The 17582-nt window shown below is 41.2% G+C and overlaps 1 protein-coding gene across 3 annotated transcripts in view; it reads left to right on the top strand.

Moving 5' to 3' along the window:
- dennd1b (DENN/MADD domain containing 1B) overlaps positions 1–17582 on the top strand; it is a 95986-nt gene that overhangs the window by 60260 nt on the left and 18144 nt on the right. For all 3 annotated transcript variants that reach the window (XM_028403579.1, XM_028403580.1, XM_028403581.1), the window contains 3 exons: positions 137–238; positions 8610–8735; positions 11981–12082. In XM_028403579.1, coding sequence (XP_028259380.1) covers positions 137–238; positions 8610–8735; positions 11981–12082 — 330 coding nt within the window. The remainder of the gene's footprint in view (positions 1–136; positions 239–8609; positions 8736–11980; positions 12083–17582) is intronic.

The following is a 17582-nucleotide window of genomic DNA, read 5'->3' as shown; positions in this document are numbered from 1 at the left end:
ATATTAAATTACTTACAAAATAACCAATTTGAATTTTTATTAATAAACTGATAAGATGTGTATTATAGGTATTTATTACTATGTGATATTGATCCAGTAGCTGTGACTGTGCTGATATCGCCGTGCGTTTCCATAGAGAGTACGGAGTCGATCACTGGAGGATGTGGTCATTCTGAATGTGGACACAAACACCCTGGAGAGTCCCTTTGACGATCTGCACAACCTGCCGAGTGACGTGGTGAGACACACACACACACACACACACACACACACACACACACACACACACACACACACACACACACACATACAAGCACATATTGTTTCAGTACACATGAAACACAGAAGAGCTGCTTTCCCTCTCTGACATCAGGGTTTGCATGCATAAAGACACATTCTCTTGTCCACTAATACAATCTCACACTTATAGTCGCACACACAAACACACGCGTGCACACAGAACAACACAAAACATATCTAGAAACTTGTCAAAGTATAGCTCTGTCCCCTCCCCACATCATTAATGACTGCAGTACTGGCTCCTCAGATTGTGGCTGTCTAAAGTAAACTCCCGTCGCGTCGTGTGACGCTTGAAGGCAAACAGCATTCCCCGACCATCAGAGGCTTGTGGGAAAATGTGAAACTCCCTTCCCTTCATCTTCATCCATTCTAATCATTATTTCACAAAGTCTTGCGTTTCTGCCTGCCCACTGGCACGTTTCTGAGAAGGAGAGATAGGAGGAGGGAACAAGGCAGAGGAAAGAAAAGAAAAGGCAGAGATGGGTGATTTTGTAGGGGGAGAGAGTGGGAAGAAAGGGGCCAATTACCAGTGTGGGCAGTGAAGCCACCTGCCAGCGCATCGTCTCTTTAATTAATGGAGCACTGACGCCGGTCAGTGCTACAGGAAGCATCACCATGGCGTCAGGGTCACTCACACATTTACACACATTTGCGCGCACACAAAAACACAGAAAACAACACACAGGCTTGTCTTCCCTGCCTTTGTCGAAGCAGGAATCTGTTTGTTTAGCTTCTCTTCACGGTGTGTGTATTAAAGCTCCTCTGTGAGGCACTGAGGTCCCGCTGAGGCTGTGGACGCACTATTACCCACGCTGCTAACAGTATATACTCAGGTTCCACCGCCTACTGGACTCCTGCCCCACCACAGTACATAATTCAATCCACTGCCCAGCAGACTCCAGACCTGCCTGCTCTCCCACACTTCTCTGGATCTTCTGATTTAGCGTTGCTCAGCTTACTAAGTGTGTTTGAATGCTTCCTTACCGTGTGCAATATTAGAATCTTTCTACACTTTGCTGCAGACTTTCTCTCCTGTTTGCCTGCCTGCCTGCCTGCCTGATTGCTTGCCTGACTGCTTGAGTTTCGTGGCACCTGTCTGCCTTCTTGTCTCTCGCTCACAGAGCTTCCCACCAGCTTGGACGTTTCTTGCTCCCGCTGTTTGCTTCTCATGCTTGTGTGCCTGTCTGGCTAGAGTACCTTCTTCTCACTTCCTGCCTGCTTGCTTTTCTGCACCTAGGGACTGAAGCCCTAAATTAAATTGCAAACTGAGTTTGTCATAAAAAAGAGTCAGGGCTTTTGAAAAGCGACAGAAGCAGAGAGAAAAGCCTTTGTCTTTGCTGTGTGATAAATTAAGTGGCAGGCTCAGAGCCTTTTCGCTTTGATCCCCTACTCACCATTTTTCCTGACTAATGACAGAACATAGCCTGCATATCATGTCAAATTACACCACCTGAAACGGAAACTTCACTGGCATTAATATATTTATTGTAACAAATTGTTGTTGTTGTTTTTATCCCTCTTCCTATTTTTTTTTCCTCCTTCTGTCTCCTCTCATCTTTTCACCGAGGCTAGTAGATTAATAACAAAGCGAGCAGGTACTAATTGAGTGGAATTCCAGGTCTCTTGTTAGTTTGCTTGTTAGTGATGAGGACATGCCACATGGCATTTGATGTTTGTGTTTACACACACACAGAGATGTTTGAGGCATTGTGCAGTATGTCGAACTGAGGCCTGAAGTCTTGATTAATGCTGAGCGATCCTCTGCCTGGGCTGAGCTATTAAAACCGCTCTTCATTTCTCTCTAATTCTCGCTGTAACACTGGATACTTAACACTCAAGCTTTATTCAGTGTGAAACCGAAGCCTTGAGACCCATGAAGTAGTGATTATTCTCACTTTAAAAGCCCAGCATCACTTTGTATGAATATATAAAGCATGAAATGGATTAAAAGGTAAAGGCCACGGGCAATTTTTGTGCTTATTTTAAGCCTTAACTAAGAGGGAAAACAAAGCACTCTGATGTTGATTTAAGCAAACCTTCAGAGATCCATCTAATTATGGCGACGCAGGCTGTGAGCACATGTGGACTCTATTACGTGGCTCGGCTGACCAGTGGCCGTGCTTTTAGCAGGTTCAGAGTTCACAGTTGTCCTGAATTAGCCGCCCTGTGTCAGACAGGACCCCGCACTCCAGCTCCGCAAGTGCCCGCCCCTTAATGGTCTTTTCCCACAATTTCACACATAATATTTTAGATTTATTGACTATTACCAATGCTACCATGCCAGTAGCGGTTCCGTTTAGCAAAAGAAGGGAAAAATCTGAATGAGAGGGTAATTGGTAACGGGTCAAACAAAGATGCCACAACCTATTCACATTTTTTAAAATTTGAAGTGTTGCATGAATCAAAGGTTTAATTGTGTTTGTTCTGGATTTGTCTTTATAAAGACAGAGGGCGTCTATTGACAATGAAAACAAATGAATCCTATTGATCTCTAATATTTATACGCCTGCATTTTATTTTTAACATGCAAGGCATTCAATAAAAAACAGTCTAATTTTAATCAGTATATATTGGTGTATTAAATAAACCACGCTGTAGATCAGGGATATTTTTGCAGCTTTAGTGAAGTTTATTATAAATAAGCAGTAGGATATTATTAGAGAATATTTTCTGTATTTTAGCAGGATATTTTAATATTTCTTAAATTAAACCAAAAGTTGTGACATTTCCATACATTAATATTAATCTGAGAGAGACTGTGCTCATGTAAAATCTGTAAAAATCAATGTGTTGACAAGCATACTGAAAAGAAATACTCAATAAAAACAGGCGTCGTTTTTCACTGGAAGATCAAGGTATTTTTGTTTCTTTTCCTGAGATTCGCGGCTCTACTTTTTACACAGCGATTGTGCTGATAAAGTTATAATTGGCTTTTGGTTGGTGGAGCTGTTTACCTCGCTAGTCATTAAAAGTATCCAAGAATAGCAAATTAGGAGTGTGTTAATTCCGACAAACAAACAGTATGTGACTGAATCAGATTTTTATTTGATCCCGGCAATTGATCTCAAACCAATGACGGAAGAATTTTTTTCATGTATTATTCTTTCTGTGCCACACATTCAAGGTGAGGTGCTACAATGCAGCTTACATCTTTATTTTCAGATGCTCTCTCTCACATCACAGCCTAATTCCTTCTATTCTCCTCCTCTCTGCCTCTCGCTACTTTGCTGACACCGTGTACCCATACATTCCTACCCTTCATACATTTGATCATTTGTATTCCCAATCAAGGGGGAAATTTACAGCGTACACTCCTACTTCCTGTATTTCAAGCCTGCATTTGGAGGTTTACAAATGAATGAGGGGGTTGAGGTTGTGTCTGCGTGCCTCTCCTGAGATCACCTGGCACACTTAATCAAACATCGCAGCTTTAATTTGGTGTTCAGTTTCCAGAAAACAACATCTACATCATCATCTACAACAACCGACAGCAGCCAACACTTGCACGCAGACGCGCAGACACACACACACACACAAAGGCACCTACACATTGTCGGCCAGGATTGTTCATCAGTGACACTCAGATCTAGTTCAGGAGGAAACTTTTGCTACTCACGGATTTTTGGTCTGTCCACCAGATTCTCCCATTTTCAGCTCGGGTGAAGTCAAGTGTGTTTCATTTTACTGATGTCTTTCCAGTATAGCGGAGCCGGCTACAGTAAAGAAAGCCCCCCTCACATGCTGACTAAATGGTAGCTCAGTGCTGGGAATGCAGTTGCTCCACCTCAGTTACATACTGTACTTTACCAGAAACAGTGCTGCTGTCCGCACCATATAATGGCAAGCTTGGAACAAATTGTCTCATTTTCTCACTGTTGTTGTGTATTTTACCAGCTGCAGATGCCTAACTCCGCTCATTTGGAGCATTATTTTACAGGTTATGATTGTTTTAAATGGCGCTGAACTGTGCGTAGACGCTCTCACCGCTGTGTTAGCAACCCTTCATTTAGTCATGTGGAGTTTAAAAGCTGCACTTCATTTTCACATAGTCGTTCTGCCGGCGGTTCGCTCTGGATAAGAAGTCAAAAAGGGAGAGCAGCATCACCCACTGTGTTAGTTATTGAAGTGAGAGATGACATTTAGCTGTGGTTAATTATGTATGCAAAACTCAGCCGCTCAGCTGCTATAAGAGGTCAGCTTGACAAAGTAACCCCACACCGGGGAGAATCTCGTGCAATGAGATAGCCCTATTAAAACACACACACACGCTGTTTTTCTCCCCTTTGCTTTCTCACTCTTTTTCATTTTGTCTGACTAATATATTGCATTGCATGTAGTTAACAATAGACACCACAATGACTAAGAATTCTGTGCCTTAATAGTTCGTTTATTCTAGCTTTTCTTTATTGTTACATATTTATTTCACCCCATCGCTTTGCTAATTTAACACACAGTGAAGTTATTTTTGCAATCATACCTAACCCAAGTAGACTCCACCCCATCAGCTTAAGCAATAATCCTCATTATTGTGCACTTTTACGGTTAAAAAAGAGAGGTTAAATTAAAAGAAAATCTTAAGATATCTATTTATTTTTAATTGAACCAACGAATGAATTTCATAGATTCCAAGCTGCATGCTCTTTGTGTGCGTGTATGCGTGTGTGTGTGCACGTGTGAGAGTCTATAACGGTTCTCTGTGTGTCTTTGTTCACGTTTGTGTGTGTTTGTGTGTGTGTGTGTACAGTTCAGACTGCAGCACATCAAAAGAAAGTGGGAGATTTTCATAACTATTTTTTTCTTTGTAGTTCTTTAATTGCGTCCCTATGGCTTTCTTTCCCTGGACAGAATCTTAAACAAAACATTCTTTTTTGTGAGAAGAAAACCCAACTTTTTATTCATTTTTTTTTTTTTTTTTTGAACAACAGACAAGTGTCAGGGTCATTATTTGGGAAAGTATTTTTTTATGCTCCAGTGAAAATGTAAGTAAAATTCTAAATATATATTCAAGGTTTGTGTGGGACCTTTTAGTTGTTATTTAGCATATTTATTTATTTAATAGTAAATATGATATTATCATCCAGACTCCCTCATTTCATCATTTATTGTTTTCATGGCTCTTCTGATAAATCAGAGTACCATTTTATTTTTCATTTGACATTCTATCAGTGCTCGCAGTGGTGTAATTGTACTACATTACACTGCAGTCTGTATACCCATGCATGGTAGTGTGATGTCATGTAGTTTGTTGTGTATCCATGTATTTAGGCTGTGTGTGTGTGTGTGTAAGTAAGAGAAAGAAAGACAGAGAGAAAGAGAGGCAGAGAAATGCTCCCACACATCCACACAGATGCCTGGTGTCACCTACAGTGGTATCATCCCTTACAGTCAGGCAGGGATCATCATTGCACCTGCTAATTACCATCTCCAGCTGGAGAGTTAAATGGAGATCTGTTCTATGTCTGACCTTTGACCCCATGCTCTTTATGTGACGCACTTCAAACCCTGTTTGGGGCTGGCTGGGCTGGGCCTTAATGAGGCCCCATGTCTGCCCTCTGTGGGCTGTGCGCCTCGGATGCCCTGCTTTCATCCCCGACCATCTTCCCTTGATGTAAATTGAAAAGATCACAGCTATGGGGAGAAGACCTGTACTGGAAAGGCCTCTCTGCATAGATTATGAATATCATAACTCAACAGTTTTTTTTTCCTCCTCCGTCTCCCCCTCTCCCCCAACCACCTACTCCCTCTCTCCATCCTGCCACCCCTTCCCTGTACAATGCTATAGTTCTAATTGGACCCAATGGGGGACTCTCTGCCTTTGATCTCATCACCGCCACTGTGACTTTACACTAAAAAATGTCACTGCCAAATAGGGTTATCACCTGTAGAGCCTGGCCTTCCTCTGATGCCTGTACGCATCTCGTTAGCTTTACTCAAACTGTAGAAGTTAATTAGTTTGACAGAACCATTTCCGTGGAAGCATACCTGATGATTGTGACGTAGCCGCCATATTTAAAATCCAATTACTAAATACACATTTATTTTTTGTGTCGGGTGTGGGGGGGGTTTCTCTGATTTCTATTAGCTAAAAACGATATTCGTTCTCTCACGCTGCAGCTATGTTTGATCTGTTATATGTGACAATTTAATTAATCACTACATGTGACTAAGGGAGAATATTTTTCACGTTCAGTCCATCTCATGAATAAACTCTGAACTTATCGCTTTATCACCCATTTTTGTAACACTAGGAAGTAAAACACCAGTGATTTTTGTCCCCACCTCATTAAAAAGTGTTTGCCACTGCAGTGCTCTCACCCGTTCAAAGCTGCTGTACAGAACTCTGTTGTGTGCAGAGTAAACTCCTCTATTCCGTCTCCTCTGACAGTCTTTGGGGTATGCCTCCCCCTCTTAGACTGACATTGTGTTCCCTTTGATTCCCCCCCACCCACCAAAAAAAAAGACAGTTTAATGATTTGCATGGATGAAAAAAAAAATCAGTGAAAATGCACATAAACATGAAATATTAATTCCAGAAAGGGCTTTACATAAACATAAAAGCATTTAGCACAATGAGTGAATATGGAGATGACACTTGTTAATTTAACCGTGATAAACTTTCTGTTTGATGCCTGGGAGCATTTGCAATGGCAGCATGGGGACGCTGTGGAGAGTGAGAAAGCCCAGGGGAAAGGAATCAACACTGTTCGTTTTGTCTTTGTCCCAGTTTAAGACTGCCACTCTTCTCTGTCTTGCTCTCGCTCCTTCTTTTTTTTTTTTTTCCCCCACTCAGCCTCTCTGTTCCTCCGTCCTCTGTACTAGCTGTATTAACACTTTGCTTCTCCTCCCTGAAGTTTTCCACATAAGCTAATTGCAGATGCCAGACCGCAATATCCCTTGAACGCCTCAGCCCGCACAGCATGCCATATCTGGCCATCTCTGATTGAAATAGACCTGATTAAAAAAAAATATACAAATATATATATATATATATATATCTGCTCACATTGCAGTAGGGTCCTTTAATGGTAGACACAACCTCACATATTTTCCTGCTTTTATCTTTTTTTCTTTCTTTTCCTGCCCTTTCTGAATTAAAACTAATAAAACTGACAAACGTTGCTTTACAGGGACGGACAAATCCAGACAGTTAACGCACCCCAACATGTTGCTCTCCGTATTGGGTGACTGGTGAAATTTGAAATGCAGTGATAAATTGAATAGGCAGACTGCTAACTGAAAAATATTAATTTGCTCCGTTCCTGGTTGCTTCACACACACTTTTACTTTTCACACTTCAGCTCTTCATGTGAAGTCAGCACATTGTTAAAGTACGAAGGTACAGCACTTTCAGTTTGATCTGCCCTGTTGAAGTGCTTATGGGTGAGACATTGAATTATAACCTTTCTATATGTACATGCAGCACATATAGAACACAATCATTAAAAGATATCTGTAGTAGAAGGTTAAACTATTACATTTTCCTTCTGAAATTGTGATTCAGCCTCTTAGACCTCCTTAGCAACCCAGTCAAACGTTGCTGCTTTTGTGCTAAGCTGGCACAGCCCACACAGAGAGCAGCAGCAGTCCCTCACTATCTGTGCCTCCTCCTCCTCCTCACACTGCCACAACACAGTCAGACTACTGCTGAGCAGGTGAGGAGAGCCTCTTGACAACTTCCTTTCCTGGGCTCCCCAGGGCCCAACGGCCAGGGTGAATCTTTTGTCATCCTAAAACAAGCTCGGGCCTGCTGCTCCTCCACTCTCGCCTGGAGTCCTGGAGACAGAGCCAGGAGAGGGGGGAAAATAATTAAAGACGTTTTATGTCAAGAATCCTCTTTCCAGGGGGGGGTCGAGTCCAGGAGAGCCAAGAGGGGAAGGGAAAAACAGGAGAACTGGAAAGAAGGGGAGAGAAACATGGAGAGAAAGAAATAGCACAGAGAAGAGAGGGTGAGAGAGGAAGAGTGAGGATGTGAGTTTCCATTTCCTCTCTGCTGTCCCCTCCCTCTTGCCACCCCCATGCTCTGCTCAATTAGCAAAGCAGCAGGTGCTCCCAGCAGCACAACAGATAAGCTCTGAGGAAAGGCTGAAGCTTTTCCCTTTCTTTCCTTTCCTTTTTGAGATGACCTGCAAATGTGATACTTCACACCCAGAATGGGCTAGCTGTTTCCTCCACCAATTTCAGAGGTGATAATTTAACTTTTACCCCTCCATTTCCCTTCATCCTCCCTTTCTCCCCCACACACCCTCCCTACCACCTCTGTCTCCCTCATTTTTCCATTTCTTTCTCTCCTACATTTATATTTCCACCAGGTGTCCTCTCTGAAGAGCAAGCTGAAGAAGCAGTCGACAGCAACAGGAAGTGGTGTGTCGAGGGCCTTCCTGAGAACACAGGCCGCTCTGTTCGGATCCTACCGGGACGCCCTCAGATATAAACCTGTAAGGATCCAGAACATTAATCACAAACAGGCATATGATGGAGCTTTTGATATTGGTTGAAGCGATGCCTTCAATTAGTCCTCAGTGTTTAAATGGAATCTTACTCAAGCATTACTATAATTTAAATGAAAATATGCAGCAATTATAGCATCTTCTTTTTCCAGCATCCACATGTTCAACAGGTTGTACCCGATATAGTTGTGTAAATATTATAACGCTATATTCATGTGTTTTCACTTCCTGATGGAATTTAGTTTGTAGGTCGGTGTTTATCCTTGAAAAGCACATCTGCTGCCAAATCCATTTCATACTGACATTTATTATACATGAATGATGTAAACAAATCAAGGATGGACTTTAAAATTAAAAACAGAGTACTAAATTAATACGAAATCATTCTGATAGCCAAGCACTGGGCATGAAGAGGTGATCCTTACAGCTGTTTACTTTATAACAGCCACCTCACTTTAAGTGAACTGAGTCAAATTTCACTGGCATCTGTTAAGACTGGGGCAGTTTTGACTGAAGGTAAAAGGTGTTTTTTCAGCCTGTGCTCGGAGCTAAGGTGGGCCTGTCTCAGGCAGTGAAATGTCAGAGGAGCTGAAAAGAGTCAGGACGTTCCCTTTGAAGATCCCTTTTAGCCACCTTTGGTGTTTAACTCTTCTTTACTAAGCCCCCCTAACATTTCTTTTCTAGATCTTTTCTGCTTATCAAGTCTGAGTCAGAGCAGAGCAAACTACACCATGTCCTGTTTGTCAAATAGCGAAGCCTTTGTTCCTTTGGCTTTGAGATTAATTGGACTTTGTGGACTCCCGGAGTCAAGATGCTACATTATTGATGCTGTCTCTCTTTTCTCTGTATACAGACAGTATACGAACAAACTGCCTCCCCTCTGACACAGGCACCGAGTCTCTGTGTGTTTGTATGTGTGAGCACAACATGCAGTAATTTCTCAGTTCACTCACACTCACACCGTGCTGTCTGTAAGACAGAAAGCCTGCAAGTAAAAATACACACTAACACATAAACATGTTTATGAAAATACTGATGATATATTTGTGGAATATCATTGTTCTAAGCTAAAAAAGAAAAGATCTTCCTAGACGGAGCTGAGAGGCGCTCTGCGGTTCACAGACCCATATGCCTCGACAGAAGGAGGGGTGTGGATTCTTGGGTAGGAGTCTTGCTGAGTTGTAAATGAAACAAAACTGGAAAATGATAATGAGCTGAAAAGCAATCAGCTGATTATACGGGCATTTCTTAGGTCATCACTTTCAGCTCATGTCGATGTTCCCCAGGTGCTTCTCACCAGCTCTAAGTAGCACACATGTCTGATAGAAGAACCTGAAAAAGCAATTTAAATTAGTTTCTACCACCACTGATGAAGCCAAGTTAGGGTAGGTGGGTGTACATATTTCTCGTGACTGTGTGCTCTTTGCTATTTATGGACAGAAGTAAATAAAGTTCTGTATTAACTGGTAAACCAGATCAGAGCACCCAGCTCGAAAACTCATGTCATATGTAATGTCATATTTATGCTTGGATTATAAAACTCAATGTGTGACATTTGAAACAATCTTTGATTTTAGGATCTAATACCGGTTACTTAAACAGTAAGCATGATTTTGTTGAACCAATGTCAACATAAGAGGGATGGCACAATATCCATTTATTGCTAGACTGTAATATTGTAATAGATTTTGTTGTGCTTACGTAAAGTTGTGGTTATAGCCTCATATTTCTTTGTGATTCAAAGAGAAAAACGCATCATTTAAAGATTGATTTAAGTAATGCAGTACATCAAACTCAGCTCCACCACTGTGCTCATTTTTGTATTAACTCGGAGTTTGCCAGAGTCAAACTCTGCCAAAATGGCGACACCCTTAGGCTCCGCACCGAGTTTCAAAACCGCTCCTCAGGAAATCTGTGGGTGATGTCACCGATGGCTCATCCATCTTTATACACAGTCCATGCAGTAAAGCATTATTACTTTTTAAATAACTGTAATAAAATGTTAGTACTATGGAGGACCAGTATACATCACCCTTTGTCTGTTCCAGCTCAGCTCAGTGCGGTCCCTCTGCTAACATTATTAGCTGTGTGGATTTAGGACATTGTTTTTCAGTTTAACCTGGAAGTCTTAACATAGATTTAAGATTTATGGTCAGTATTACCAAGAATTGATATGTTTATAGTCTTTTAAAGTAGTTTATTGGGGATTATCCAGCTGGTGTAGTGGTTGAGATTCAGTGCAGGCCCGGGTGAACCAAAGGATTTTGTTGGATACTGAGTTCTGTGTACTTGGAAAGTTTTTTTTTTTTAAGTCGCAGTTAGCTGTTCAGTATGCTATTCAGTTTTGTTATCTGCAGTGTGGTCTGAGGCTGTAGCAGCCAGATCTGATTAAACTACAAGTGAAGCTACTTTCAACTCAACTTTTACAAGAGAATACGCCTTAAAACCTTTTAGTGATGTAAGTGGAGCTGGATCCCTGTGATGTAATTTGGGCCACTGGTATCATCTGCCCAGCCCTGAAAACGAGGTTAGTTTCCAGTGTTGTTAAGTTGTTTTTGTGTGCCATGCTGTGCTCGTAGCTTAGAACAGACAAAGCACATTGTTTTCCTACAGAAGAATTTAGAGCATCATTGAAATATGTGAGAATTATGTTAATTATGAGAAAACTTGAATTGGAAATGACTGTGGGGCAGTGTGCAATTGGCCTGCAGTGCTTCAGTTGTCATCCTCCATGTCTATAGCTCACAGGCCAACAGACATGATGTAAGAAATAGTAATAGTGTGATAATATGCTCATGTGGAGTGAATTGGGGAGTTTACTGGGACACTGTCTTCTGGTCCGGGGGAGATCATGTGCTCCCTGTCAGGGGAACTGTTTTAAAGGAGACAGATCTGTTTTTTCTACACTTGTACTCTTCTTCCTCCTCCTCCTCCTTCGTCTTTCCTTCCTTTCAGACTAGTTTTATGTTTGCTCTTGTTCATTAATGAAGAAATCAGTTGAAAGTGCTTGGTTAGAGAAGACTTTTTTATTTTACAGTGCATAATGAAAATACACATGATGTTATGTCTCAGTGTTCTGGTGAATTAGGTTTTAAACGTAGTCTAGTTTAGCCCCCTGCGTCTGCCGTCCTTCCTGTGGCTCATGGTAGAAAACAGATCAGTCCAAACAACACTGAGCCAATATATATATATTTGATTCATACTTTAAAATGCTGCCAATAATGTCTCCATAGGGAGAGCCGATCACATTCTGTGAAGAGAGCTTTGTGAACCATCGCTCCAGCACCATGAAGAACTTCCTGTCCATGGCTGTCAACCTGCAGCTCTTCAAACAGGTACAGACAGCTGTGTATGTCTGTGTGTTTGTGTTTCTATATAATAATAACTTCTGATGTCACATGATACTGGATACTTTATGCATATAGATACAGCTGTCACAGGGGTTGATTTATGTTACATGTGAAAAAGGGGAAAATGATGGGTTGTTCATCAAAGTTATGGCCATGTATCCCACCAACATCTGTCATGACTCCACAGTTTTGGCTGTTTAGATGTGATGTAGGTTTGTTGATGAAATTAGTTCTCCGAGCGATCGACTGCTGGTTGTTTTTAAGCAACTTTTGTGATTTCATTTTGCAAACGGTAGGTGTGTCTCCCTAAGAATTCAGCACAGTAATAATAACCACTAAATTCAGGTTTTAAAGCATACACAGGAGTTTTTTTTGCATTGAAATGACAGTTATGTTGCCTTCAGTGCTGGATGAATATATTTAAAAAATAACCAATTTTTAGTTGCACACTTTGATTATTAAATAGCATGTTACAGATGCTAGTCAAGGCAGGTGCTGCTGCAGAAGGGTGGTGGTAAAATCTTTTGCCAGCTCTATATCTTTGCAAAGATAGCAAATAGTGTTGTTTAGGTTCTTCAGATTGATGCCGGTGTCTGAGTTAAAAACAGAATACACCACAGAACAAGTGATTCTGTAGTCCTTTTTGAGGTCTTCCTTATTGCATTAGCTGAAAACTCTAATCTTTACCCTGCAAGCAAATATCAACAGTTGTTGGGCTGGTTGGGAAATTAAACCACTGTCCAGTGTCCTTAAGAGATATTTTCAAAATTATTGTAGACATTTTTTTCTCTGGAAAAAGTGTTTGTTTGACAGCATAACCACTTAAACCAATATGTCTGCGACAGGCCAATAGCAGCTGATCAGGCAGGCACATATAGAAAAAGAGGACTGGGTGCTTGCTCGGTAGGTTCTTCTGTCCTCTACTGTCAGCAACTATTCATTCAAATATTATTTAGAAGAGTGTAGATCTTCATTTTTTCCAGATAAAAGTTGTCTCTTAGCTCCACTTCTGCTCAGCAAGCTGTCAGCTGGGCATAGTTAGCATTTAGTATTTTGACAGTTTAGCAGTTTAGAGTGAGGAGGAGTGAAGAAGAGAGAGGCCTGGGATTATGGGCGGTTGCTGACCCCTGGAAACAGTTTACTTCAGTTATCTCCGAGTGAACATCTTAATGTTTTTCTGTTGGCTCAAATGTATCTGGTGCACTGACAAAACCATGATAAGTCAGGCCATATTGATTGTAGTCGTCAATGTGCAAAAAAGAAAAAAACATTGGGCTGGACTTTTTAATTTACTTTTAAAAAATAGAACATAAAATGCTAATAGATATTGTCAACAGAAGTGTTGATATGTGTATTCATGTGCTGTGTGTGTGTGAGCAGGTATCCTTTATTCATGTGTGGTTTTCCCTTAAAAATCACTCATGTATACTTAATATGTTTTCCCCCCACAAATCCCCTCAGTAATACTAAACTTAGCCCAGCCAGAGCCGAGTGGAGAGACACCTCTGGCTCCGAAGAAAATTTCCTCTCACCCCTTGAATTTTTCTTTGTGCTCTTTGACCCATGATAGCAGTGTGATTTACCCCTGAGAGTACAGCACAGCGGCCCTCAATCAGCCTTTTGTTTCTCTGGACAGTCCGTTTATAATTTTCCCAGGCAGAGCAGATAGTGTGCAGCAGTTCAAAGCCTCCTCCCGGCCGGGCTCCTGCCTCAGCGGTAGCATTTGGAAACAGGCCCTTATCTCCTCCTCCTCTCCAGCACAGGGAATGGGGGGGTGAACTTATCTCCTCCACTCCTCTTTCTTACTAAAGTGAGAGAGGCCAGTGTTTTGCCCGAGCACTGCTCTGGCCATGACCCATATCCTCTCACAAACACGCAAACAATACTCAGCTTGCATGGCCACACACACACAAACACACACACATTAATTTTTATGTGGATAAGTACACGCTCTGGGACTGGTGATGTTTGGATTCTTGCCAGTATCTCTGCTCATTATTTGTTACTGAATGTTTTTGTTATATTATATTTCAAGACTTTTTTTATTATTATAATTCTATATATTATCTTTACTGTCAGATTATTACACATTGATAAGATTCATGTTGTTGAAAAACATGAATAGCATTTGGACACATACAGTGTGAGCTATAAACACAAGCTGCTATATATATAAATTCTTTTGTTTAAAAAAAAAAAACACACACAAATGTGGCATTGAGCAGGGATTAGCGTCTTACTTTTGAAAACTTTTATTGAATTCATTATTGTGCTTTCTTGTTTGTTTTCCCCGGTCTCCAGCTGAAGTGAACAGTTTACGCTTTATTTCCCAGTGGGATTGTTGACAGAGGGGAACCACAGGGCATCATTGCTACTGTTTCTGAGCTCAGCTAGTGTAAACAAACAGGTTGGGCTGCTCAATTATCAAGCAGCCAGTCCTCGTTGCTGGACTAGAATGAAACCACATAATAGAACATATTGTACATTGGCTAAAGTGTCGATATGTCTGCAGTGCTGTGGTTAAATGTCGAAAATTTAAACCACATTACTGGGCTTGTTAGACCACTGCACACATGCCGAAGCACATGTGCATAATGTTAAGGTGTTACCTGAGTCTGAAGTGTTACCATCGCAGCAGGAAATTGCTTTTCTGTGTGTACTTTATTTATTGATATGAATGTTTTTGTTCCGTATGAAGCACCTCTTTTGTTCTATATAACCAGCCACATAAGGTGAGCAATATGAGTTGTTAATGCAAATTCAGCAGCACATTATTATTAGTGTTACTTATGGGGCTGGATGGTCTTGTGGATAAGCTGTCACATGACACTTATGGCCAGCGCTGGCTATTCTGGTAAGCATAAATTGCCGAAATATAACTGGATCTGCTTGTGCTAAATATTTTTTAAACCTGCACAGGGTGAAGTAGCTCAGTGTGTTTGAGTGATCTGTTGAAATGACCAAAATAAATACACATAGGCTACACAGCTGTCACCTTCTAACTGTATTTTCCCAGACTCTTTTCCTCCCCGCTCGGCCCACAAGCCCATCTCTGTTCAGCACAAGTGGGAGAAATCTTCCAAAAGAATGCGGGGGAAAGTCTGTCAACATTAACCTGCTTCCTATCAGCCGTCCTCAGCTCCTACACTCTTACATTCACTCACACATTGTCGTCTGTGTGTGCATTATGCTTGCAGAGTGAGTGAACTCATACAGTCTTTCATTGACTCTGTAGGGAGTCGCTGATTTACTGCCATGTGTGTGTTATAGTTTGCATTCTACCAATCAATAATCATCCCTCATTCTTTGTGTGAATGAATCTTGGAAGGAACGATGTGTACCAGCAAAACCAAATTAGTCAATTCCCTCCATCAGTCACTACACAAAGTGCACCAGACTGTGTATCGCAGTGGCAACAGTAAAGATACAACACCACGAGTGACTGCCAGATACCAGCTCCAAAAAATATTGCTTCATATCTTCCAAATCAAATATGAATCTTGATGATTTTCAGTCTTGAGACTTGAGTCTTGGTTTGTATTTGATTGACATTTTTTTCCCAGCATATCAAGTGATTGTGGATCCCCAAATCTGGATTTTCCTCTAAAAAATAAAGTTGTTAGCTAAATCAAGGTTTGATAACCTCCCACCCAATGAGACTGTATGAGGCTGAAATTCAAAGTATTTGCACACTCTACATGTATCTCTGTAAACAAACTGGGGTTGAGTCTCCTCTTTGCAATTTCTTCCATAGTTTAAATAATTCGAGACCACTGTGACCGACTGCTGAGTGAGTCAGTGGGTTGGTAGCCAGATGGCAGAAGTAATCTTTCTCTACTGTCTCTAATAGAAACAGGAAATGGGATGACATGTGGACATGTAGAGATGGAGCAGGAGTGGAGTTAAATCTGTTCTGCAGAGTTTGGCTTGACTGTCTCTACATGTGTAGTTTGACTTCAGTTTGGAGACAGTCAAAGACAGTTTAAGTCACATTCTTTGAATGTCCACTGAGTAAATGGTTGGAATTTAGAAATTTTGCTTTTGAGTAATCTCGTATTTTCTGTTTGATTCTTTTCTCTTTATGAGGGTTTTTTGTAGTTTTTTTTTGTCAAATCAAACAAAATAAGCCCTTTGTCTTTCGCCTTTGTATTTGTGTATGCGCTCTTGTGTGTGAGAGTGTGGTGATCACAGCCTGCCATTGTTGAGTAATGTCTAATTAGGGTCCACAGTGAGGCAGGTAATCTGGCTGGGAGCTGGGGGCTGGGTGGGTGGATGCTGGGGTGTGGGGGGGTTATAAGTGGATGCTTTGGTTAGGTGATGATTTGGGTTGATTATCTGCACTAATTGGGCCAGCCATGTAGCAGAGCAGTGGCTGGAACCTGCAGTCTCACCTCTCATTAAAATGATCTAATGATGAGTTTCCAGCTCTTCTGACCAGAGGAGCGGGTGGTCGTGTCGGTGGCTAGTTAGCAGGCTGTCCCTGAGGACGCACACCCCAGAACAGCCTCTGCTGTTGTTGGACACATTTGCAGGGGTGAGAGGAGAGAAAATCTGACAATATAACATAGTTGTTGTTGTTACTAGAAAAATGCTTGAAAGGTAGGAGGTGTTGATTACTAATTAATGAACTCATCAGTCCAGAAATTTAAACTTTTAAATGCAGATGCTTTAAACTAATTATTTTGAGTGACACAGCTGCTTATTGTTACCTGCTTTTTCCTCCTACCTTCACAAAAAAATACTCTGAAAAGGTTGAAAACGATCACACACTTTGCAGACTTGGTTAATAAAACAGTGCAGTGGGAGTTTTTAAAGTGATTAAAGATACCATATTGCAGCTGCAGGTTTTTTGTTTTTTACACCAGAAACTTGGCAAGATTAACCCGACGATGTCACGACGCAGAGATCTGCTGATATTATAAGCAGTGGGACAGGAAGCTAACAGCAACATGGGGCCAGTGTGGTTGGATTTAGTTAATGGGAAACAGTGCACCATGTGTGTGTGACTGAGTGATCTACATTCCCATAATTGTTTTGGTGAAATTCAAAGATTTTCCTCATGTTCGATATTCTGAAAAACGAAAGCTGATTTATATTTTGTTTCTTCTGAAATGACCAAGAATGAAAGAACTGCACAGGAGGAGGCCACAGCACTCCCATAATGGGCCAAAAGGATGTTATAACTGTCATAAATATAATTACAGCACCCCCCCCATCTCACTCATGCTTTTATTCCTTCAGCTAATTCTCCTCCATTGTATCTTAGAATACTCTTTTTTTGTTTATTTTTTTTTATCTTACATGTTGAGTTAACATATTTACTTATGTTTGTGACTGAGCTCATGAAATGTGTTGCTGTCTTGGCTGTTAAGTCCATGTTTATGAGATGGAGTTTTATGTGCTCCATGTTATAAAGGGAGGAAATGAAACTTCCTCATGTCTCAGACAGTGTGCTGCATGTAGTCTGCTGCTCTAATCCCTCACC

Source organism: Parambassis ranga, chromosome 4 (genome assembly GCF_900634625.1).
Source record: "Parambassis ranga chromosome 4, fParRan2.1, whole genome shotgun sequence".
Lineage (NCBI taxonomy): Eukaryota > Metazoa > Chordata > Actinopteri > Ambassidae > Parambassis > Parambassis ranga.
This window is presented reverse-complemented; position numbering and strand designations above follow the sequence as displayed.